Raw genomic sequence first — 26,564 nt, 5'->3', positions numbered from 1 at the left:
AAAATATTCACTGCAAGATAGTCCTGTAGACGCGGAAGTGGCATTGCGGCTACTGGCGCACATTTAAATGCACATGGGTGAGGGCTACAGCCACGTCACAAACGCAGATAAACACTTAAAGGAACAACTTTAATTAACACAGATATTTGATATGCACAGCAAAGACCACATAACCAATGTAGTTTCTAGAGGTGACTGTTTTCTCATTTGTTAGTTAACGTTTAGTTCAGCAGGGGTTTTATGGTTCAGCGGTGACTCATGCCGTACTCACATGCGTTGCTGCGAAGCCGTGAATGTTGCTATTTCCATAGTAGTTTCTTGGAAATAATCACATGATAGTTCGTCGAACTATCCTAAGTCACTGCTCGCACAAGTTTGTATCCACAACAAGAGACCTTTAAAAACTTCCCGATGTCCTACGGCTGCCCCTTGGTTGGCATGAGAGTTGTCCCTTGGTTGGTAAATATAGAACAACAACTGCAACGCACATAACAGCTTACGCACTTCCTGATACTTTTAAACATGAAAGTGGATCAGCTTCGTCAAAAGGTTGGAAAAAACTCTAGTAGCCAGAAGCTTTTTTTTGCTATCAACCGACATCGATAATATAAATCATCATGAGTACAAACTTCAAGGAATAGTGCACCTACATACTGTATGAGACGTGATATTACATTATAACCACGCAGAGTTTCTCATGACGCGGAAGTTTTAGTATTTCGAAGTTTTGAAGGAATTTTATATGTGATGAACGAGGGCACTTCCGTTACTGTGAAGTCGTGGCTATTGGCATGCATATTGAAAAGCAAACAAACCTTAAATTTATGAATTAGTGAACCGTTTTTCATATTCGTTTAGTTGGCGAAAATATTGTCAGGCAATGCATGACTTATCATTGATTTTCATCAACATCTCTTGATTACAGCACCATTTGTGTGGCTAATATATATGAAACGTTGCAAACAAACAACAGCTTCAAAAGCGAAACTTACCTCCTTTCTTCTTCACCGAAACTTAAGGCAGCATCAGGGTATTGTTCTTCAAACTGATGTCGGTCAAAATGCACAGCAGAAGTCACGAAATGTCGGTTCGTCCAATACCTGATGAAAACTGTAAGCTGATCATTTTTTAAACATTTTGCATAACTAAAGTAATTCCCTAACAAAAGTATGTAAACCTACTAACGTTGGTCGACTTAACTGTACAGAATAACTCTCTTCAGTGCGATGGTAAAAGTAGAACAGATGTATCTTATTATGCTCCACGCCAAAAATATGTTTTGCTTATTATTTGCTTCCAAACAAAAATCTTCAATGTTTAAGTTTTAGTTTAAATGGTTTTTACGCTGTAGTTTATGAGGAGCCATCACCACGGCAGCAGCCTCGAGTTGACCATGAAACGGTTTCAAAGTTACGTTCTGAACTTAATCAAAGTTTGAAGAGTATGAAGATTATGCTCGGGGTGTTTGGTGCAGTTATGTTGATGACGAGTGTTGCTACACTTGGTATAGTAAGTAAACCATTACTTTTTAAGGTCACTATATGGTGGTATTTTAATTACGCGTTTAAAGTTTTTTTTTTTGTAACTCCATCTTTGTACTCCAAGTATAAAAGAGGGATTGGTTTCCGATATTTATTCACCAAACGAAAAGGGTAAACATGGAAACATATAGTTTATTCAGAAATGGAAATATAGGGGAGATTGTGCATTTTATGAGTCTCACGATCCCGTGACGCTCGCGCAATGGTGTTTTGTAACCACCAATCTAGGCGCTCTAAACAAAAAAATATTGATGCGGAGTTTGTTCAGGTGTGCGATTCTTGATAAACCCAGAAGATCTTTAAGCTACATAACTGTACTGTGTTGTTTGGTTAATTGCATCGCCACTTTTGTGCTGCCTATAAGCGATCGACCATGTCATATTAATTGGTCTTTCTAGCCAGTCACGATCTTTACGTAAATACAAACATGTACGAAACAACAAAAGACCGTTGTTTCGAGCTTGCATGGCATTATTTAAATGAAAGAAAGATCACCAATCAAATAAAAGCGCGCTTTTAAGTCATCAGATTTCGCGATTAAAAAGGTTAAGCCAGTAAACAGCGAGTGCATACATTTTATTAAATGTGTTTTTTTTTCAGGTTTGGATGCAAAACTCCCAAATCAAAGGTATACGTTAACAAAAGCATACATAACAAGAGTGTAACATGAACTGTCTTTCAGACTTCCCAATGATGCATGAAGCCAACATCACGGAAGACATTCGATCTTTGCAAATCGATATTTTGCCACTGCGGGGTGACCTATAAAAAAACATTCCGAATGATTTATTGCTTGCACTAACCATTCTGTTGTTTAAAACAATTAGAAAATGATAAATTAAGTCTGTACATCAGTGCGTTCAAATCAGAATAACCACCTTTATTTCTATTTAGATCAACTGACGAATTACGGGAATCACACCAGAATCAAGTCGACGGAAGGTAAAAACCATGCACAGGCATCAACTAATTGGGCGAACTTTCGGTGCATCCCTATAGTAACTACCGCTTCTATCTAAGGTTGTGAAAAAGCGCATAGTTCAGTCCGCAGATTTGATAAGCATTAAAATACTTGTCCTTATCCTTCAGTGACAGGATAACGCATATTATATTAATCAAAACCGGGAAAAAATCGATAATGGTGTTTTCGGAATTTTCGTTGTAAGACCAAAAATATTAACGTTTGAGTAACAGATATTTAGGAACATTAAGAACAAAAGACTTGCAGATTTCTACACTAATAATGAAACGTGTTCCCGAAAATTGGCTAATATGTTAAAATCAGGATAACGAAAGTTGAATTAAACTCGACATTATTACCACTACGATCGTCGTTTAGATCATTTGGATAGATGCGGCAATCATATCACTACCAGAATGTCGTCGGTAGAATGTCAAATCGTGCACAAGATAGCAACCAATTGGGCGTCAATCAACGTTTTGTTCTATAGGTTGCGAGGTTCAGAAATCTCGCAACACAACTAAGGGTTTTGAAATGTTACAGATTCAAATGGAAACGTCTTTTAAAATTTTAAGTGAGGGTATTTTGCAAGGTAGGCGCAAAAAGATTGTGAGTCGTCCATAAAACGTAAACTATCCAGTTGGTCTTTGTGCGACTTTTTCCGAATAATAACTTATTTAACAAACTCTTGTATATTTTTGTGTAAGGTGATTTTAAACTGGCCAGATTCACGAGAGCATTAACAAAGGCAGCAACCAAATCATTTCCAAAAACAATTCCAAATTTTTATCGGTATAAGTACGACGGTAGCGACAACCAAAGCATAAGCGACGGCGGTCATGACATGTTTGACAACGGCAATAAGGTACGTACAAAGTCTGAGAATGAGATCTGAAAAATGATGGTTTCGGTGAGGTCAGAACTCACGATCCTGTGCAACTGCATGACTGGCAGGGTCGCCCCAGACAGGTGCGCAAACGCACAACCGCAGTGGGGCGATCATTCCTGTTGCATGAAACACTTGTGCGTTGCCTAATCATAGTTGTAGAGTTACCCAGCATCATGTAAAGTGCAACGTACCCTGTACAAACGCTTCGCTCCTGTATCTCAGTCAGTACAGGGTTGGGTCTGGTTCAATTTTCACCGGGAGCATGATTTTTCCTATCACGCTCCGAAAAAGAAACTGAACTAACTTGGCTGACAAACCAGTAAACCTAATGATTGTACAATACAATTATTTTTGTTGATCTTGCTGCTTCGATTTAAAAATCGTAGCTGATTTGGTTCCTTTTCCAGTTGACAGTTTGGAAAGACTGCTATGAAACAATACCAATAACATACAACAAAATGTTGAGGTGGGTCAGGAAGTGTCTCGAAACGTTTTTATTCAAATTTTTAAACTGCATTGTATTTATCTAGGGCAGAAGATAATTCGTTCACAGTTACTTCGGCAGCACATTTTATGATTGACAGCATTGTATTTCTTATTTTATATTTCAGGAATCGGGAAACCTAGGAGCTGATGAAAATGGAAATTACTCAAGGTTTAGTGGTTCGTTTAGACAAGGTTCAATCTCCTCTGCATACCAGATATATCAAGTGTATGGAACTTCTGATCCATCCATAATACAGATATTTCTCGCTATTTCCAGTACTAAGGCAAGAAATGAAATTAAACATTTTTAATTACAAAAACGGTTTTTATTCGAATTTATGTAAAGGCAAACAAAATATTTCTGTAAAAGTTTGTTTTTGTCTTATTTTTGTTACTGTTTTGTAGCTTTTCCAATCAACTGGGAGTGGTACCATTGGATTAACAGAAAACGAGGAAGGGACAGGTGAAACTGACAATACTGCACGTTATACGGGTCGATTTAGCAATAAGTTTTTGTGCTACATTTTAGCTTCGAGGTGAGAAAAGTTTTAAAAACGGTATCGAAAATTTTGGGAACATATTTTGACAAATGCATTCAATTATTGCTTCAGTTTACGGTTTTTCCTTTCAAATAATTATTCCAAAAACTTGTATTGTAAATATTGCTGAATGTTTACTTTGCGTCACGCAGAGATTTGTAGGATTTCAGGTATAATTATTTTATCGCATGCAGATATACCTATAAACCAAAAATTTATACTGGATCGGCGAACCCTGACAGGCTGTCGATCAATAGCTGCGGGAGTTTCTGTGTGAAGCTAGAAATGCCGATCAAATTTGCAGCTCTATAATTGTGAAAAATCTATATAAATCAAAATGAGTTTGTTTTTTAGGTATCCATCTGAGCCTATGAGTTCACAAGCCCTAGAAGATGCTATAGTTGATTTGATTCGAGTCTTTCAAACGATCTATAAACCATAAAAAGACAACCGATGCACCAAACCCACTGCTTGAGGACAACCTTATTATTTCAAGACATATCGTTAAGTTTAGACAGTACTTCGCCATACCATGTCTTGATGTGTGATAAAGAATGTTTGTTGTATGCTTACTGCATCACATACTTCGTCTGCAACTAGACAAGTAATGCAACATGTCCCCAAATATTTGGTAGTCACTAAATTAGTCATCACACTACAAACATCCTAAGGGATTACATTTGTGCATAAGCACCCTATTTTTCACTATGATGTTTGTACATATTATTAAACGTGCCGTATCAGTCTTTGTATGTATATACGGACTAAATTTTCTTGATTTGGCACTCTTTTGTAAAAGACTGACTTTTGTATTAAACAATGCGCACTAGCTTTCGCGAGAACCTCTCGCTTCATCAGGTGAAAATAAACACAATGCCATTCAACAAGCAAGCGCAAGTCGGTCAAAGAAAAAAGGCTCTGTGAAACGATAAGCTGTCGTTAGTTGGCGTCGTCGTGTTGCTGCATCGTCATGTTGATAATGGCTCATGAACCCCCAATCTCTGTTGAGCCCATCTTTGATGGTGTTGAAGCGGTTAATGTGGTGTTGCTCGGCCGTTGTACATAAGCACCCTATTTTCACTATGATGTTAGCCGAAAAGGACAATAAAAACTCATTGATTTTCGCCTTGCGATATCAATTGCTGTTCATTGCGATTGAATCTACCACATGTGGTGTTAATTAAAATATCTCACGTTTGAAGCGCTTACTTTGCCTCATTGTAACGAAGCGGATTAATTGCCTTTTTTCGCCGCGTTTCTCTTGTGCTGCTGGTGTTGCGTAGACATGTGGAATCTTTCTTAACTTGGGAATGCAATAAGTGCAACGCTTGCTTGCTTGACCGTTGAGCTGCGCACGGATTTAGCTGGAAGGGATTTTCCTTGTGCTCGCAGTTTAGCGCAACATGCGGATGCTCTGCTATTGGTTTGTCGGAAAGACGATGAATATGCAGTATTGAAGGTGCGACGCGAAAGGTCTGGTCCTACTTCACCAAAACAAGTAAGAAACGCTTCCAAACTACTTTTTTACCACCAACGTTTCGGTACAAACGCACTTCAGCGGTATCATCCAAGTTCATTTCGGGAAAACTAGCAAACCGATTTTTTCCAATGGACCGCGTGTCTGGGCGCAATTTTTTGTGGACACGGGAGCAGAAATCAGGGTTTTCGGACGTACGACTCACATCTGATCTCGCTAAATTTTCCACCTGGAAAGTTTAAATGGAATTTTTTTTATGTCTTACGGCCATTCTGCTCGGTGCAGACTTTTTGAAAGCACATTTTTGTTAGTGGATCACCAACAACAGCGTTTGATCAGCGCGAAAACGTTTGCTAGTGTTTATGTTTGCAAACACGCGCGTGCTCGGTGCCTTCCTCCTAAGAAACTCACTTTGGCAAGAAATGAGTTCGCCAATACGTCAAAACTGGATTATTAGACGCTCGTCCAGCCCTTGGGCTTCGCCGCTACACCTGGTTCCAAAGGCCGTGTGGAGATACATGCTGCTACTTAACCAGATCGTTACTCAATCCGTCATATTCAGAACTTTTCAGGAAGTTTGGCAGGATCTACCATTTTTTCCAAAATCGACCTTGTGCGTGGCTACCACCAAGTTTCAGTTGCCCCCGCGGATGTTGCCAAGACAACAGCAATCACATTTTTAGATCTTTTTGAATTCCTGCGGGTTAAAACTTGCCATCCAAACATTTCAACACTTATAGGACACAGCTTGCCAGTTACTTGATTTTGTATTTGTGGACCTAGATGCCATATTAGTAGTAAGGAAAACACCTGCTGATCACTACAACCATTTAAACCGACTTTTTATACGTCTAGTCATCAACGTAGCCAAATGTGATAAATTTCTATCACAGGTTCATACCAAACGCAGCTCGTATCATGTCTCCAATTTATGAAGCGTTTGCGGGAAAAGCGACACAGCCCGTCTGGAATAATCGCCTCACTGCGGCATTTCGAAAACCTAAGGCAGCACATCAAACGTCAACTGCTCGCATTACTGACGCGTCACATACATCGGTTGCAACCTTGCTGCAGCAATTTATTGGTGGTGTCTGGCGCCCGTTGGTTATTTTTGGTAAACGTCTTCTAGCTAAAAAGTACAGTGCATTTGACAGAGAACTTCTCGCTTTGCATTTGTCCATTGGACATTTTCGCTACTCCCTGGAAGGTCGCGTTTTTGCCACTTACACTAACCACAAACTGTTAAGTTTTGCCTTGACAAAAGTTTTCCAACCTTGGTCTGCACGATAACAGCGTCACTTTACCGCCATTTCCGAGTTTTTACGACACCAAAGATGTGCGGTACATCAAAAGAAAGCAAAATCAGGTCGCAGATTCTCCATCCAGAGCCTCCATCGACTCCATTGAATTTCCTTTGGACCATGAATACTCCGCCCTTGCAACCGCGCAGCTTGATCAGGAAATTCAAGCATGTTGCTTCCAAATTCGTGTGGCATGGGATGAAACAACAGTTTGGATTGTGGGCACGCAACTGCGTACAATGTCAAAATTCGAAAATCCAACAAAATGTGCGTCCGCCACTTTCCGCCTCCACGGGTTCGGTTTACTCATGTTAATGTGGACATTGTAGGCCCACTTCCGTCTTCGCAGGGCAATACATATTTATTTCGCAAGGAATTTACTATATATGAGATTTGAAGCCAGATTATCACCACACAAAGCTTTTCAAATCGGAAGTTCTTTGTTTAGATATTTGGTTCAGTTGGAATTCTGTATAATGCGATGGTCAAGTTTGAACATGTTTTCTTTTACTTTCGAGCTTACGCAGCAAACATTGTGCTGTTGAGGCCAACTGTAAAATTTATTTTCTGAAACAAATTGGAATCAGCAGAATTTCAACAACAATAATAACAACGAAACCTATGCAACTATAGCTAAATTCATTGTTGGACGAGACGTTTCCGTTATTCCGTTGCCAACTGCACTGAAAATGGGAATGCAGGCTTCCGCAGATAACAGGGTAATGATAATAATGGTATGATGTTTGTGAACATACAAGGAGCACATTTTGTCTTGATGAAGTAATTTATAATATTTTCCTAGTATTCCTTACGGTAAATGTGCTCATGCAAGAGGGCCACCGGCATCAGGGCCTATAGATTGTCTTAAATGTAGAAACAAAATGCTTTAATGTAGACCGCATTGTAGAATAATCCATACCCACTGATGGATATCTGCAAGTACATCAGCGCTCTTTGTTTTTGTCCATCAAATGGTTAGTGTAGGAAAATTCGTAAATGTACCAATTTTATGTTCAAATATTTTTTCGATTGAGGGAGGTTTCAAAAATGCTGCTTCGCTCTGTGCACAGACTTACCCGGAAGCAAGAAAATAACAGAAGTATCGGTTGCTAAATCGTCCGAATACCTCTGCAACGTTATCGGTGTAATTTGTCACACGGCTGTAATCCTCAAACCTCAGCGTAGCCGTCCCAGTCGAGTTGAAAAGCTGCAATCAACAAACATAATTACAAATTAGGTTTAATCTGCTTAAGTATGTCGTTCTCAGCTACATAATGTAGGGGAAGGTTTGCATTTGTGAATATGTTCATACCTCAACACTGTACATGTTCAGAAATACTTGAATGATGGATGGACTGTCCACTCCAAACACCTGATAAATCCGGTATGAACAGTGGATTGAACCTTGCCAAAACCAGCCGGAATGCATGCTGAAACTTCCGCTACCGTCAGCTCCCAATTTTCCCAATTCCTGAAAATGTGGATTTGTTTACATAGAATGTCGGTGGAATTTTTGGGGCATAGCTGACCTTAATAAAATAACTGTGTTCAGTACGTTGGTCGTGGTTTCTGATTAACATCGCCAAGATAAACGGATGGTCGGTAACAGAAGTCACGGTAAACGATCCATCTTCAGCCCTGAATGAAACAATTTTGTGACCCTTGTCTGTTTATAAATAAGGTCATAACTCACCTGTACGTTTCGTTGTATTTTATTGATATTGGTGGGTGACTGTCTTTCAAAACTTGTAACTTTCAGTAAAAATGTAGTATTAGTTTATAGAGTAAAGAAATAAAGTTAGGTGTTTTACCCTATTTCCTTCGTTGTACATCCCATGCCCGCCATTGCTAATGCTGTTCTGGTTGCTGCCATCGTACTTAAAACGGTAAAAATTTGGAATGAAAGATGGAAAAGTTAGTGCCGCGGCCTTCCTGATGGCTTGTAAATACCTCTCTAGTTCCAATTTGTCTAAGACGAAACAATAGCTTTCCAACCATAGTTTAATGCTTACTATGTTAACATTCCAATCTTTAAAGACTTAGGACCTATATTTATATTAAGAGTGCAAATTCCATTACGTTTTACAGCCTTAAAGTGTGTTTTACTATGTAGTGATTTACAAAACTGTAATACTCAATACGTTATCGTCCAATGTTTTTAACACAATTTCTTCGTGACATTGACACCCCATCTACCTTTGGCTGAGGTGGGATCCTGGTGGTAAGCCGTCAACTGAGTAACTTTTTCTTCTAACTCCACCAGTTTTACATTCATTTGTTCAAGATGTTTGTTGGCAGCATCTTAAGTTGAGAAGATGCAGAATAGTCCCAAACAAAAAAGCGTACTTACTCCACGAAAGGTGACAAACTTATCACGCCATTATGCACAAATCGCCCTTTTACGCGTTACGTGTAACTAGCGCATACGCATACACCTATCAGTAACAAAACCCTTTTTTGTTGTTTTGACAGATATACCAGAGAGCTGAGAAGAATTGCGCAAGCGTTTTTCCAACTTCTGAAAAGCTGTAGTGAATGTCGGTAAATAGGTCTCAAGAATTTCCGAAATAAATAACAACAAACCCTGTAATGAAGAACATGAAGTCATTTAGAAATCAATAATCCTGAAACACAAGGTCACAGTTCTTCTTGTTTTCGTAAAATTCTAGCAGCAACCATTTCCATATGACTTTTGTGTTCTTGAAATCTTACAAAATCACTCATTCAATGAAAATCATGGACTTCGAACTAAGAAACAAATTCTTACAAATAGCAAAAGGATAATATCAAGCGTCAGGCGGTTGATGCAAATGGTCAATTCATTGAATGATATATGTATAGACATATAGAAATTCTGCATTATGCGAGGTTGCCCATGCCCCAAAGCACCAATGCGCATCACTTTTTGTGTATCCCTTCTGTTAACCAATTGTTACCATACTTTGCACGGAGGATAGAGTTTTTCCCCAGAATTGTGTCTGTTCTGTAGCGTCATTTTTCTCTGTATTCAACTGGTCTAAACAGTGCAATCTTATGTTAATATCATATAGAGCAATAAACCTGCAAAATAAATTTGATACTTTTTGTCATATAACAGGATGTGATTACGTTTTCCTCTCTGTAAATTATCTTAAACCATCGTTATCAAAACCCTTAATTACGTTCGAGTGTTCTTCAAAAACGTTTCTTCAATAATATCAAACAATCGCTTTCAAGCACAAATTCCAGTAACTTGACGGTTTAACATCTTTGTTTGTGTTCACCTACCTTTTATTTGAGAGATCTGTGGCGTGAGCTGAAACAGAAAATTAGTTCGTTAAATCAACTACACCAGATTCAGGTCACGATCATTGCAGTTTATGCGTTTTTGGTCCTCTGCTTGTCAAGTATACGCGCGACTTGTTGGATCCGAAACTCTGTAATGATTTGTCATCCCACAGCCGATATTAAACGCGTAATTAGATTAAGATTTCCAACAACTCTCTACGACGATGATGTTTATGAGAAAATTTGATCTTGACTCATAAGGGGAGTGGATATTATGTCTGCATTGAGGATACGTGATCGACAAAAATAAAGTTTGCTTTGTTGTGTTTTTCACTTCGAAGTTGAATGGCACTATGAAGATGTAAGTTTTAAAAGCTGTTTAACTTACAAAAACACAACTACAATCGCCTGTCTCTCAACATAATAACTTCGAAAGAACGTTTTTGACATCCTCGAACGAACTTTACACCAAATGCATTACTTACTATAGCGAGTGTTGTTATAAAGGCAATCAACATGAGTGCACCCAACACCACCAGCAAAATCTTCACATTCTTCAAACTTTGCTTTAATTCAGAGATCAGGTTTGAAATTTTTTCCTGTTGACTGTAAACTGCAGGACAAGCCCAATTAATTATACTTATACTTCAACTATTTCTCGTAGAGTTCCAGTTAAGCATTATTGGTTTAATCATATATATATACACGGCAAACACTAATTACAGTTATTTCGTGCATACTTTGCTCAGCATTTGTCGTTGTGCGGTATGTCTATTGCTTGTTTGGATATCAGAAAGACAAGCCATCAATAATAATCTTTAAATATATTGCTACTTAAAACCGGGCGCTAGTTTTACATGACATCTTCCAAAACTTACTGTTCTGTTGACAATTGCCATCTGCAGACATTTCCATTTCCTTTCCATTCATACTCCCAAACCGTCCCGTTACGTTTTGTGCAAAAATGTCGGTTGTTTAACTTTGTCAACTGTACTAACCACAGATATCTGTTGTATCGTAATGTAGGGACTAATTCATCGTGACTAGCTTTACGCGCTAGCAACAGGAAGTGCGTAAAGGCTGATGCCCACTGCCGTCGTAAGCGCGTCGGAAGGACCTTACGATACGTCGGTTACGACCGTCAGAGCAGTTGTATGCCCACTGCATCGGAGCGCCGTCGGAGAAGCATTCGGCGGCGCCGCTTACGACGAAAGAAGTCGATCTAACGACGCTACGATCGAGTAGAATTGAGTTCTACTCCGTCGTGCGTCGTAAGCACATCGTAGCGAAATAGCGTGTTGTAGAGTTGAAAATATAATTCGCTGTGCTGTTCACATGTGTTTTAGGATTGTTTTAATGCTCACTACTGGTGAATAATGATTTAAGTTTATGTAAAATTAATTTGTTCCTTATTTTTGATGATATTTTTAGAGCAAACTTGTAATGATTCATGTGTGATTAGTGAACATGTGCTATATTAAAACAACTATCATAATAACAATTGTAATAGCTTACAAATAAATGCAATTTTAGGACTCAGTATAAGTAAGAGTGAATATATGCACAAGATTTTAGCATGTAGCAACAGTAGTTTATCAAAAAGTGCTTTTGTTACTGTCATTTATTACTAGGACCGAGAATTTGACTGTGCATCCATTACATATACCTGTAATTAAATTTTTAACACAAAATGTGAGTATAATTATGCTCAAGTTACATAAAGTTTAATATTGTACTGTCATTAGCTTTTTCTGGTTTGCCACAAAACTGTGTTTTGTCAGTAATAATTAAACACTGTCACTTTAAAAATGAATCATCTAATGGCACTGTGATTGATTGCTGAATACCCATAATTTTATATTAGTAAATTTAGATTGTGCTTAATGCTTAAGCACTTATATTGTCGGATATTTATAACATATTGCTGGTAACACCTTTAGTTCTTTATTCAATTGACATATTTATTGTTTACAGAAGAGAAAAAAACAACAGATTATATTTTCAAGCAGTTGGTAATGAAGTGACCTACTTACTAGGCTTGTAATTGGGTTGTTTTTCACATAAAGCATGCTCTGTAAGGACCCACATATTCAAAAAACAACAAATTAAGTTTTGTGAAAATAATAGCAGCAAACTATTTACTATTGTTTCATTTTGTTGATCATGTGTTTTGAAAGCGTGAATAAATTTTGAATGCATCAACATTGTGGTTGTGGAGCATTATTAATTATTTCTCTATAAACAAGATGCTTTGAAGAAGGTTTGCTCGCGAACTTTTAACTTTACTGGAACTATATATAAAACACACCGAAGCACAACGTACGATCGTACCAGTGTGCATGCGCCGTCGCAGCGTCGTATCAGAGACGGTTTGCGAAATCGGGCGAGGCGCGGGTATTTCCCAATCGTTGTCGTATCGTTAGCCAGTGGGAATCAGCCTTTAGTTTCCCTTTGGTTTTCCCCTTACGTAACTGTTCCTTGATTGCTTGATTTTGTAACTAATGCATGAGCCAAGTATATCACAGCAAAAGTAATTTGGGTGTTTTATTCGCAATAAATTTTCGTTGAGGTCAATCATCGCAAAATGTAGGCATTTGTGTCATGCAATTGTTTTCCACTATAATATTGCTGCACTATATGTATAGTTAACGTAATTTTTGTAGCGCGTATGAAGTGAATTCAACGCTGCTTGAGTAGATAACATCGTTACATAGTAGGCTATTATGAGTGAATTCAATCTTTACTTAGTAGGCTATGTGTCTGCTGTGCTTAATACCAAATTTTTGTACAGTCGGTGAACAGATAATTATAAATGGAATTGACCCCTATTGTCACGGCGCACTGCTTAAACCAAATTATCTAACAATTGTTTCACGAAAAGACCGTCTCTTCAACTAAATCTTCTACAATTAATGAAACCTACAAATAATGCTTGGAACACACCAATAAACTCTTTAGTGTTTCCTTAATATGTTTGGTTAAAAGGCGAACTGTCTACGTAAAGGCACTGGAAAGTACTGCAACCCATTCTCAACCGCAAATACCGGTTTTTAATACGGATAGTAAAATTATAAATGCAAAAACATAGGCACAATTACTGAATACAAAGCAAAGTGAAGCCTTAATGATATGATTTATTTGCCTGCTGACAGCTCACATAAATTTTTGAATACATTCGTTATTGTCGATAAGATATGGCTGCACCAATACAAATTTATGAATGGGTTATACACGTTTAGAAAGGCAACGACAGGCTTCGTGTAATGTTGGCGTACCCAGAAAATCCGAAAAGGTCAAGTATCGGCCCCATCAGTAATAGGCAAAAAACAATAACAAATAATTCTCATAATATGGAGGTAATGTCAGAAAAGTCTTGTTTTTTCTGTCCAACAAGGTAAGTCTTATGTCATAAACATCCAGGCCTACAACCTCAATTTTAAAAAGGTGTCACATAAATAGTCCTGTATAATGTGTCATTTAACGCAAAAGTCCATAAGACCATATCACGTTTAGAACGACCGTATTTGGAAAGTTAAGCAACGAAATTCCCAGTTAGTGAGTTGTCACAACAAAGCAAACATTTTAAAGCTTTGCGAAATGATGTACACTGAAAAGTGCTTTACTGCATCAGCCTTGCAACGGATAGCGCACTATAGGTAGCCCCTCACGTTCTTTAACTTTAGTCGTTAAGACTGACTTCCTTTGAATATCATGAATGTTTTCAGTCTTTTACGTTATATGTATAATTTTATTCTTACCAAATGTCGTTTGACGGGACATGAGGCAGACACAAAATCTTTCACTCTTATTACATAGCAGTTGACGTCGCAAGCATGTAAAATAGAATAAAATGCCAAGCGCAGCACTTGCAAAGCTATAACGATAGAAAGGAAATGACACAGACAGTGTAGCGCGCGAACAGCGTTTCTCTCCGATGAGGTATTAATGTTGTGGCTATTTTGCACACATTTAGAATGTTAATTATTAAATCCTTGGAATATCATTTCATGACCACACAAAGCATCGTGATGCGCAATTCAGACGTTCAGTTCAGCAGGGGTTTTATGGTACTGCGGTGACTCATGCCGAACTTTGAATGTTGCTATTTCCATAGAAAATAGTTCCTTGGAAATAAGCACCTAATAGTTTGTCGAAATTTTCTAAGTCACTGCTCTCACAAATAATCACACATTTCAAATATAGGTACGGTATGACAACTATGGGTATACATCTTTTTACAACAAGAGAACTTCAAAACGACGAAAAAAACGACGCGATGCCCTACCGCTGCCCCTTGGTTGGCATGGCATTTGCCCATTGGTTGGTAAATATAGAACAATAACTGCAACGCACAAAGTAGATTAAGCACTTCCTGATACGATACTTGGAAGTGGAAAAGCTCCTTCGAAACGTTAGACGAAAACTCTAGTAGTCAGAAGCTTTTTTTTTTGTTATCAACCGACATCGATGAAAATGCATAGCAGAAGTCATAAAGTGAGCGTTTCCTCACATGTTAACAGTAAGTAGTTTATTCGACACTGTAGGTTGTAATACAATACTTAAACTGGAAACTTTCTACTGTTGGCATAAAATACAATGGACAAAGTAGAATAGGGAGCATATGCCCCTGTTTTCAAATTGTTCCATGCGCTAAACTGTAATTCGGTTAGCACCAAGGGACGTGGGCCATCCAACTGCAAATACAACCAGATAATATGTTAGAAAATTAGAAAACTGTGAAACATTTGGTTCAATTTTAAATGTCTGTCACATGTGGCATTGTTTTTACCACGCAACAATCTGCGCACAAATTCCTGTCATATGCGTACAAGCCTTGTATATAGATCTAGCACCTAGGCCGGTGTTTCTGTTTTTATGACATTGGAATTCCAATCCTGGTTTTTCAGGTCACTAAACTAACGTGATCATATAATTCTTATCACTAGATGTCGGAAAGGAGTTCAACTTTTACACAGTGAATTTGGATTTAAAGAAATCTTTACAGACCGCATGTTCTTTGCGGGATCGCCATCTAGCTGCTCAGGTTTTGCTGGTGGTGCTCTTATTAGAAAGGTAAATATATTCATGCAATAATGGAACGTAGATTTACGCTTAAGAAACAGGGCACGTTTATCTTAACTTTTCTAAAACGGTTTGTTCAATATTTGGCCACGAATTGCAACAAAACGGCATGTTAATGAAACCGCATACCTGCGTCATTACACATTGTGAAGGCAATGATAAACCACTTTTATGATATCATCTTTAGGCATTTGTCCCTTATGTTGTAACGAATAAGACGCAATGCGCGAAAACCTCAAAGAGATATTGCTTACACAATTTTACTTCCAGCACCAAGATCTGAACACTGGGGAAATTTATTGGATACAGATTGGAATCGTCAGCTTCGGGTATCAATGCGCACACGAGATAGGGAACTTTACCCTTCCTGGCTACTACACCGATGTTTCCCAAGTGAACGGGTGGATACAGAAAACGATGGCCCACGTCCCATGACAATCTTGACTTAAATTAGAGATGCAGACAGGGGTACACAACCCGAAACAGTGTGTTCGTTTGACTATTATGGCTCTTTAGCGCCTATATTTTGACTTAAATTGTGTGTAAATACTTGCATTTGAATTCAGCACTTTTATTGTTCTGCGACAGACGCCTATATTTGCCGCATCTATGTATATATGGACGTGTTTTGTTGCCATGTTAAAAACAATGTTTCTAACAATGTTTGTGATAAATATCGCCTGCCTCGAATAAATTCTGGTTGGTACCGAGGTCAGTATTAATTGTATTTTCTTTCATCGAGAAATGTTTCATGTTGTCGCAAGGCAAGGCTGCGAAGCTATTATAACTATCGTATATCGATTGTTAGGTTCACTGGCATCGCAGCAGCCAAGCTTGATAAGTAATTTTTTACATGTCAGAACACGATCTTAAAAATCAGACTGCACAGGTGAAGTTTGAACTGACAAAACTGGGATTAGCAGGCTACGCAAGCTTAGCGGTTAGTGGGTGGTCAAGATACACAGGTGAGGAAGCCTTTACTTGCACTAACGTCAAGTTTTTGAAATTGATTATCATAAATACTGATAGTTAATATATACAAAAAATTATTGGACCGATCGGAAACACCTTCAACGTTAGCATACTCACTGGACAAACAAACTTCATGAAATAGTGCACCTACATACTGTATGAGACGTGATATTACATTATAACCACGCAGGGTTTCTCATGACGCGGAAGTTTTATTGTTTCGAAGTTTTGAAGGAATTTTATATGTGATGAACGACGTCACTTCCGTTACTGTGAAGTCGTGGCTATCGGCATTCATATAGAAAAGCAAACAAACCTTAAATTTTATGAATTAGTGAACCGTTTTTCATATTCGTTTAGTTTGCGAAAATCTTGTAAGGCAATCCATGACTTATCATTGATTTTCATCAACATCCCTTGATTACAGCACCCTTTGGTTGACTACTATATATAAAACGTTGCAAACAAACAACAGCTTCAAAAGCGAAACTTACCTTCTTCCTTCTTCTTCGCCGAAACTCGAAGCAGCATCAGGGTATTGTTCCACAAATCGGAGTAGTGGCCAGACGTTTTAACTGCTTTAAAATTGTCATCATGCACAGCGGAAGTCACGAAATGTCGGTTCGTCCAATACCTGATGAAAACAGTAAGCTGTTTATTTTTTAGACATTTAGCATAACTAAAGTAATTCTCTACCAAAAGTATGTAAACCTACTACCGTTGGTCGACTTAACTGTACAGAATAACTCTCATCAGTATGATGGATGGTAAAAGTAGAACAGATACATCTTGTTTCTCAAAATGTTTCACGACAATAAAAATGTTTTTGATCATTATTTGCTTCCAAAGAAAAATCTTCAATGTTTAAGATTTAGCTTAAATGGTTCACGCTGTAGTTTATGAGGAGCCATCACCACGGCAGCAGCCTCTAGTTGACCATGAAACGATTTCAAAGTTACGTTCTGAACTTAATCAAAGTTTGAAGAGTATGAAGATTATGCTTGCGGTGTTTGGTGCAGTTATGTTGATGACGAGTGTTGCTACACTTGGTATAGTAAGTAAACCATTACTTTTTAAGGTCACTATATGGTGCTATTTTAATTGCGCGTTAATTTTTCACGCATTTTTGTAACTCCAAGCATGTTGGAGGGTTTGGTTTCCGATATTTATTCACCAAACGAAAAGGGTCAACATGGAAACATATAGTTTATTCAGAAATGGAAATATAGGGGAGATTGTGCATTTTATGAGTCTCACGCTCGCGCAATGGAGTTTTGTAACCACCAGTCTAGGCACTCTAAACAGAAAAATAATGATGCAAAGTTTGATCTGGTTTGCGATTCTTGATAAACCCCAAAGATCATCGTTAAGTTATATAACTTAATAAATTGCACTGTGTTGTTTGGTTAACTTGCATCGCCACTTTTGTGCTGCCTTTGCGATCGACCATTACCCGTACGTACAAGTCATAGTTTAGGGGTTGAGAAACAGTGAAACTGAAACGTTCGCTTATTTATTGGCAAATGCACATGTTTCATTAATTATTGCATGTTTTAGGTTTTGATGCAGATCTTCCAAAACAAAGGTACGTGAACAAAAATGGATAAGAAATTATGCACAAGATTGTATAGAGTGCTCGCGAGTGCTTGGCATGCAGCCTGTACCGAAAGCACGAACTCATAAGTTTGCCACACGCTTCTTGCAACATTGAACAGTGCTCTTTCCATCCAACCACCAATATTTTGCAATTATAAAATTACATGAGCAATATTTTGTCCTCATAAAGACATTAGTCTATTTCATGCCATTCGGAAGGTCGGCCCGTGGAAACTAATTCCTATGTTAAACCGGCGTTTGATCCCTGATCAACAATTTCTCTGTTACCAAGTAGAAACAATATCGTCAAAGACAATCGCGGGAAGTGAGGCTGTGACGCAAAACTGAACGAAACAAACACAGTAAACACCGAACAGCATCAGTTGGTCGCAGCTTCAAGAGCAAATAAAACATACAAATGTTTGATGTGCAGTATGGCATAGCGTAGTAAAGCCTTACCATACTTTCAGGTCAAGTGGAAATAAATCATATAGAAGCCACCCAGGAGGGTAGAGCAATGCAGGAGAGTGTAACCTTGAACCAAGGCAAGTTTCGATTTTAATACGTTGCAGTAAAGGTGGCTGTACACAGGATGCGTTTCGGTCCGTTTTCGTCCGTAAGCGCATACGCGCGTAAAAATTCGGTCCGTCGCCTTCCGACGGGGTCTTTACACAGAATGCGTAACGTCCGAAACTTGCAAACCATGCGTAAACGCAAGGCCATCCGACGCGATCAAACATGTTTGATTTTTACGCACGTACGCATGCGATTTTGTTGCTGTGAAAATATACCCATCTTTAATAAAGTGGGTTTTTGTAATATTTATGCATACTTGAAAGGTTAAAATGGTACTTTTAAGATCAACAGTTGATTTTTTACCCTTTTTGGGGATAAATATCTTTTTGAGGCAGTGATTATCAGTAATAATAGCTGTTACAATGGCATAACAACTGGTAGGCCCCTAAAATGGAATATAGTAAAGAAAAAAACTGATTGAACTTGTCCGTGAAAGACCAGCTTTATATGATATAAAAAATACAAAACATTGTGTCAAAATATATTTTCAAAAATGCATGGGATGCTGTTGGCAAAGCGTGTGGTATAACAGGTAACAAAAATTATAAAACTTCGAAATTTTATTGTTGTACAATTTGTCCAAGCAAAGATAATGTTTTCGCCTGCCTTTGAAAGATAAAAGTGCCAAAGAAAAATGGAGAAACCTAAGAGATACGTATGTACGCAAAAAGAAAGAAGCAGAGACCAAGTGGATCTGGTTACATACCTACACCAACCTGGCCATACTTTTCATCAATGATGTTTTTGGACAATTATACAAAGCATCGCATGCAATATTGTTGTTAAACTTATTTGGTTGTATCTGAACTTACTACATGTTTAGGACTGAGTCTCACATTTTGCAAGAGGACCCAACTTTGACAGCAGAACAACAAGTTTACTCTGCTTTTTGTGAGGCAGCAGACATTGGTAATACAATCAACAGCATGTTAATAAACTGTTAGGCATAAGTCCTGATACTTCAGGTAAACAGCCCGAAGTACATGAAATTGGTACACCTGAAAGTTTAGAAACCCCCCAAAAACGAAATCCACAAGCATTAACTGGTCGTTCACCCAGTTCAGTTGGTAGAAAGAGAAGGAGGAAGGCAGCGGGTGTGGATCTATCGGTAACAGTATTTAAACCTAGCAAGAGTATATGTAAAATAATTTATATCATTTAATTGCAATGATTTTGCATGGGAACAATTTGGTAAAACTTTACACACAACCAATGCTTTGATTTCTGAACAACTAAAAAACACTCAGCATTCCATTATGCCAAAATTATTGAACAAAGATTAGATGCATTGCCAAACAACATGCATAAAGCTTTTGTAGCCATTACTGTAATACTGGCAGATTATGACAATGTTGAGATGCAGGAAACTGCGGAGATTGTATAGCTTTGTATTCATTGTATATATGCAAATATCAATCTGCTTTCAGGTCTTTTTCACATGTTTGACTGCAATTTACTTGAAACACAAGTATTGGTACTGCTCTTTTCATTTCACTGTTCACTTTCTTTAGTATTTTACTGCCAGTGTTCTGTTCTATTCACCTGTAGTGTTTTTTATTTCCTTCAAATACCTCTTCAATTTGCATTGTTATATATGCCAACATTCAGTATGCATTAACTGTTATTTTATTACAAAAAAAAAACAATAAACATAAAAAAGAAAAGCAGTCTGTCTTATTTAAGGGTTGTTCCCTGTGAAACAGGGAAAAAAAATTGTTGTAATGCCAAGCAACTTCCCCCTGGCTGCTGCTGAAGTAGTCTCTTATTTGCCTTGCATACAATGAATGGTGGGAAATCTTTGATGTTGGGAAGACATACAGTTTCCTCTTGTCGTCAAGCTCCCTCAACAAGTTCAACAGTTACTTCATAGGCACCAATGCACTGTATTCCCTAGTTTCCAAAGACTTCTTTAAATAAACCACAGTAGCCTTGACAACTAAGTATCCGCCATCTTTGAGCAAGGATACCAAAGGAAAATCACTGATCTGCAATTGTATTGTACATGTGCGCAGCAGCAGCAGTCATCGGTCCTTTGTTGACATGCGCAACCAAGCGAAAATTCGTACGATAACGGATTCTGTGTACAGTGCCTTTTAACGGATGGTTCGGAACGAAAATTCGGTCCGTTTACGTACGTAATCTGTCGGTCCGTTTTCGGATGCGATTTACGTACGTTCACGCATTACGCATTCTGTGTACAGCCACCTTAACTTTCCAAAAATGCATGGAAAAGTATTTTCTTTTTAACTGCTACAACAGCGCATATGTGCTGTTTAAGGTAGATGTATTGCCTTGTAGACGACTATTAAAGAACGAAACCCGCAGCTAAGAAGGCGGACGATCTTCACAAATCGCATTTTTGTCACTGCGAGATAACTTACAACCTTCCGAATCCTCACTTTTCACAATGTAAACTCTCTCGTTTATTTAGACGAGTTTCAAAATTATGTTGAAGCCACGATTGACAAAGTGCAAACCCTGCAAATTGCTGTTACTGGTGTTCAAGGTAATAGAATAACAAATACTTAGCTATGCGTCCATACCATGCAGTACCCACCACTATTTCTCTTTAGATCAGCTGCAAAGTTACGGGAATCGCATTACTGACAGAGTTGCGTCAATGGAAGGTACTGCAATATCATGCACACACTAATTCGCACTTACGCGACAATAAACTTAACGTTGTGTAGGTAAGCTTTCTGGATTCAGAAACGACACAGCTCAGTCCTTCGAAACATTGCGGAATGGAATAAAGATAAATAGAGTTTGTAGCGGTATGTACAAAATACTTCAATATAGAAAAAAATATGTAAATCTGTAAAATGATGAAACTATGTATGACAGTGTTGCCATTTATAAAAAAGTGTTGATATTTATATAGTTTCAGCCATTGAAACGGCGACCTCCAAATTAGCAACGTGCGTTTGGGACCAGAGTATAATTAAAGGTAGTGGTTGTTCACTATTGCAATAAAGCAACACAAAACTATTACATCAGTTCTTATATCTCGCTTATTTCGGTAAATACACCTGAAACAAATTAGATCAAAATCCTTACAGAACCTTTACGTAACTAAAAGAGAAAGAATGTGTTTTGTCGTTTTGTTTTAAAGACAAATGGTATCTGGCGCGATACGTGCGAGCACTCAGCAAGGCTGCAAACATTACCTTCGGGAACTCAATTACTAATTTTTACCGATTTAAATACGATGGTAACCGCAAGGACAGAATAAGCGATGGGGGACACGACATGTATGACAGCGGAAATATGGTGAAGGATTTGATTTAAATACTTACTTCAATCACAATTTTTTGCAATATTTTATTGAATAAAACTTTGTTGTCGCTTTCAGTTACGAGTTTGGAAAGACAACGATCAAGCAATATCAATAGAATACAACGAAACGTACAGGTTGGTCAGCAGCTGTTAGTAGCCAGATGTAACTAATACAATGCCATTTATCAGTGCTGAAGATGGATCGTTCACGGTGACTTCTGTTACCGATCATCCATTTATCTTGGCGATGTTAATCAGAAACAAAGACCAGCAAAGTGAACACAGTTTCTTTATTGAGGTAAAAATTACTCGCGCAAATCGCCTAAAATGTTGCCAACCTTCCTGTCAAGTTAGATACTTTTAGGGCATACCAAAATGCAGAAACACCAGTTTATAAGAAGCCGTATAACTACGCTTTATTTCGACCAGCGTTTTTTAAAACGACAAGCCAACTCACCCTGGCTTCGCTAAATGGAAACCTTCGCTAGATAGGCATTTGTTAATTGTAAGCTTGTAGGCATTGAGTCCAGGTATCGTTGGCATTGATTTAACAAGTTTATTGCTCCACAGTTTTTAACTGTTACTGCCGGAACTGGTTGACAACTTACCTAGTTGACAGTTCCATTGTAGGCATTGACTTGTTTTGTAATGCTGTCTGCAATGTCTAGACTCAATGCCTACGATGCCAGCATTGCCTATGTCTTTATGCGCTTGATGCATTATCGTGTGACATAACCCTGAGGAAGTCTCGCCGGGTGGTAGACGAAACGTCGGTTTCAATAAACACTTTCGAAACTTAGGTGCCAGTAGAGCAATTCCCATAAATTGCCTACGATGCCTAGACTCAATAATGCCTGCAATGCCTGAACATTATTAAATTAAGTACGTATACGTTTCGTTGACGCTATACTAAAATATTGTTGATTCTATTGTCAACTTTATTAACAGTATATTTTCATATTTGTTCTGTGATTTTAACTTGGACATTCAAAATAACATGAAAAAAGTAATACCCAAAGTAACTTAATAAACGATATTGCTGGGGAAAACAGAGGCAAGTGAATAATAAAGTGCGTTTTGTCTTACAAAAACTGGCGGTAAATTTAAATCTAGCAGTGAAAGAAAGCGTTTGTTACTTTCTAACATATGTGGTTTGTTGATGACCACAAATGTAAACGAAATTTTCCTGCGACAGTAGCGGAAGGCAAACCGCGTTGCGTGCAATTGATAAGGGTGTACGTGGCCGGCACCTTTCCTTTAGGTGCGACCAATGACGGTCATTTCTAAATTTGCATATTTTGGAGTCTTAACCTGAATGTGGCATATCGGGTTGATACTTATACCGCCAATATAAAATTGGCGCCTTAGATCCCTGGTTTAATGTTATCAGTTATTTTATCGCTGTCTTGGCCAGGTGGAAATCGCGACGGGAATACCACCATATAAAAGACTTGATAGTAGTGAAAATCAAGTGGCGCCCCATACCAACAGTTTTTATACACAAACAACAGTGCTTACACACCAGTGCCAAGTCATTGCGCTCAATGCTATCAACGCACCATCTTCCTTCACCCGAGAACTGTCAGTTTTTCAACAAACGCCTTGAAAGAAATTTAATTTTTCAGGAATCGGGAAACTTAGGAGCTGATGGAGATGGAAGTTATACAACTGACTTTGGGTCGTTCACACAAGGTTCAATCTCCTCATCATACAAGACTTATCAAGTGTATGGAGCAGGCGACCCATCCATCATACAGATATTTCTAAGCATGTCAAGCACTGATGTACGAAATTACATCATAAATTTCAATAAATCCTTTTAACCCACACTTAACTGAAAAAAAAACACCACACATCGCTTTAGTCCTGTCATGTAAATAAAGTATGTTTTTATTTACAGGATTTCAATTCAACAGGAAGAAGCAATCTTTATTTCAACGACAACAGCCCAGGGACTGGCTTAACTAACAACACTGCACGACTTTCCGGCCTCTTTAACAATCAATATTTCTGCTATATTCTCGCTTCAAAGTAGGTGTTATAACTGACTACCTAGCGTTCACTGAATAAAGGATATGAACCATAAACTGAAAAGGAATATAATATATAGTTTTCAGGCAAGTGCTTTTGTTACCATCTAACTTTCAAAAATATTTTTTTATTGAAGCTCAACATCGTTCTGTTGAGTTCATTTTCAAAAATAATTTTCTAACGCAAATAGCAACACTAGGATGTTTGTTTGAAGTTAAGCATAACTTCAAGGCCAATCGCTGAAGAAAACAGACATGACCAGATTGTTGTGCTCATCGTCGATAAGAGTTTAATTGCGACCCAAATCTCAGAGCGAAATAGATTTTGGGTGATGATAAGCACAGGTAATAATATCCAAACTAAAATGTATTTTGTATGTTTCAGGTATCCATCGGAGTATGTGAGTTCATCAAGCATGAGAGCTGTCTTGGTTGAGTTTATTCGGGTCTTTCAAACGATCTATAAACCTTAAAAAGCAACCGAGGGTCTAAATCTCAATCTACAATAAGTCAAATTGTATTAATGTGTAGTTTGTAAAGGGACTTTAATGCTGCTGTTTCGAGGACAAGATCAACAGGATTTGCAACATTTAGTTGTATTGCGTCATACTTATTGTAAATATGTTCGATTTTTGTAAATGAAATCGCCGATTTATTCAAATATACCAATGTCCACAAAAAGTTGGGGATATACAAAAATATTTTTTTTATTGCAAAGTTTGTGATCAAACAATTGTACAAAAATTCATTGTTTTGACTTCAGTGTCAATTGTTCCATATGTCAGTTTCATAAGAAATGGCTTTTGACTGTGCAACTTTCATTACCACCAAAATACAATCTTTCCAATCAATCATGCCATGTCAATAAAAATTTATCATGTACATCACATCGTAATTTAGTTGTTTAAATCAAATCAGGCAGAAAGCTTAATTCAGAATCAGTCAGTTCAGGATATAATTTCAACACCAAAAAAGCAAAACCACTGTAACATGCATCAAGTGGCAAGAAAATTCACTACTCCAGTAGAGTTTAAAATCACAAACCTATAGGCATCCTGTACGACAACCTTCGACTGAGCTATACGGGAAGTTATTAGTTATTTGAGTGTTGCGACCTATATGCCAAATGTTGTTAACCTGACGTTGGATATTAACAAGATTAATTAACCCTTAATGACAGAATCCTATTTGAATATTTCATTTGACATAAGGCCACTCGTGAGTTCTAACCGTTGTGTTCCTGACCTGCTTTTAATGGCAAACCTGAGACCAAGTTACCATTTATTAGATTAAGGATACGCGATTATATTGAATATGTCGAATCAAATTACAAGTTACGAGATCACGATATTAGCTGATTACAAGCAACGCATAGCTAAAGTAGACAGATGCTGAGAGTAAGCGTGACTGGGTTAGTCTAGAAAGCATGCACATATATACACAAAAATACAAGTCAGTTCTAAGTTACGACAACGAAAAATGTCGGTCGAAGTTACCATGACAACAGCAGCCTATTCTCTACACAAAACAATTACTTGAAAACCAAACCAAAACGATTGATACATCACATCAATTATTGAGAAACAAACCCTTTGCAAACAATGACCGGACGGTTCGTATTTCAATCTAATGCGGACACAATGCGTGCGAGCATATGCTTGCGAGTACAATTCGTGCGAGCATATGCATGCGAGTACAATGACTATTCAGTAAAGTGACCACACGTCAATCAAACAAAACAACGAACATCGCGTGAGTATAACGTGAGATGTTTGCAAAAGCACAATTCTACCGTAAACAAAGAAATGAGGTCACCAACGAATGTGCACCCTAATATACCGCAGTACAGTCCGAATTTGAGAGGTCCCGAACTTTAATGACGTAATTTGGCTATTTTTGATCAATGTTCATGATATGCGATTTTAACTCAGCTGTCGATTAGAAAGATGTTAGTTAACACTGTCATACATAGTTTCATCATTACAGATCTACGTATTTTTTCTATATTAAAGTATTTTGAACATACCGCTACAAATTCTATTTCTCGTAATTTTATTCTGCAATGTTTTGAAGGTCTGACCTATGTCGTTTCTGAATCCAGAAATCTTACGTACACAACGTTAAGTTTATTGTCGCGTAAGTGCGAATTAGTGTGTGCATGATATTGCAGTACCTTCTATTGACGCAACTCTGCCAGTAATGCGATTCCCGTAACTTTGCAGCTGATCTAAAGAGAAATAGTGGTGGGTACTGCATGGTATGGGCGCATAGCTAAGTATTTGTTATTCTATTACCTTGAGCACCAGTAACAGCAATTTGCAGCGTTTGCATTTTGTCAATCGTGGATTTGTTATAATTTTGAAACTCATCTAAATTAACAAGCTGTGTCACTGGCATAAGCAGTGTCCATTAGGTGTTAACATGTTTGGGTGGCAATTTTTAACCGGCATGCAAACAAAAAGACCTGACAATGTGATTTCTGTTGTCTTGGCAACATCCGCGAGGGCAACTGAAACTTGGTAGTAGCCACGCACAAGCTCGATTTTGAAAAAAATGGTATATCCTGCCAAA

At 37.9% G+C, this 26,564-nt stretch overlaps 2 protein-coding genes and 1 pseudogene across 3 annotated transcripts; 2 read left to right on the top strand and 1 right to left on the bottom strand.

The window, feature by feature from the left end:
• Positions 1-1,032: 1,032 nt before the first annotated feature.
• Positions 1,033-4,188, top strand: LOC145890124 (uncharacterized). The gene is made up of 7 exons (XM_082981162.1): positions 1,033-1,112; positions 1,352-1,509; positions 2,142-2,169; positions 2,224-2,298; positions 2,436-2,483; positions 3,210-3,367; positions 4,003-4,188. The coding sequence occupies exons 1-7, from the start codon at positions 1,049-1,051 to the stop codon at positions 4,186-4,188; spliced, it is 717 nt and encodes a 238-aa protein (XP_082837288.1). The 5' UTR covers positions 1,033-1,048.
• Positions 4,189-7,255: 3,067 nt separating this feature from the next.
• On the bottom strand, positions 7,256-11,391 carry LOC145890123 (uncharacterized). Its single transcript, XM_082981161.1, has 12 exons — positions 11,340-11,391; positions 10,947-11,074; positions 10,462-10,489; positions 10,131-10,210; positions 9,673-9,778; positions 9,391-9,495; positions 9,006-9,163; positions 8,888-8,946; positions 8,724-8,832; positions 8,507-8,665; positions 8,271-8,401; positions 7,256-7,343 (listed from the first exon to the last, which is right to left on the bottom strand). Exons 1-12 carry the CDS (start codon positions 11,389-11,391, stop codon positions 7,256-7,258), a joined length of 1,203 nt encoding a protein of 400 aa, XP_082837287.1.
• A 5,705-nt stretch (positions 11,392-17,096) lies between these two features.
• On the top strand, positions 17,097-24,845 carry LOC145890122 (uncharacterized; annotated as a pseudogene). The gene is made up of 20 exons (XR_014399546.1): positions 17,097-17,161; positions 17,412-17,569; positions 18,073-18,100; positions 18,582-18,660; positions 19,094-19,219; positions 19,303-19,457; positions 19,511-19,596; positions 19,632-19,822; positions 19,893-20,065; positions 20,115-20,127; positions 21,119-21,193; positions 21,261-21,314; positions 21,378-21,461; positions 21,569-21,634; positions 21,800-21,957; positions 22,040-22,098; positions 22,153-22,261; positions 23,589-23,747; positions 23,864-23,994; positions 24,379-24,845. The product of XR_014399546.1 is annotated as an uncharacterized LOC145890122 (transcript).
• The last annotated feature ends 1,719 nt before the right edge of the window (positions 24,846-26,564 follow it).

The sequence above is a fragment of the Ascidia mentula genome, chromosome 2, assembly GCF_947561715.1.
Source record: "Ascidia mentula chromosome 2, kaAscMent1.1, whole genome shotgun sequence".
NCBI lineage: Eukaryota > Metazoa > Chordata > Ascidiacea > Phlebobranchia > Ascidiidae > Ascidia > Ascidia mentula.
This window is presented reverse-complemented; position numbering and strand designations above follow the sequence as displayed.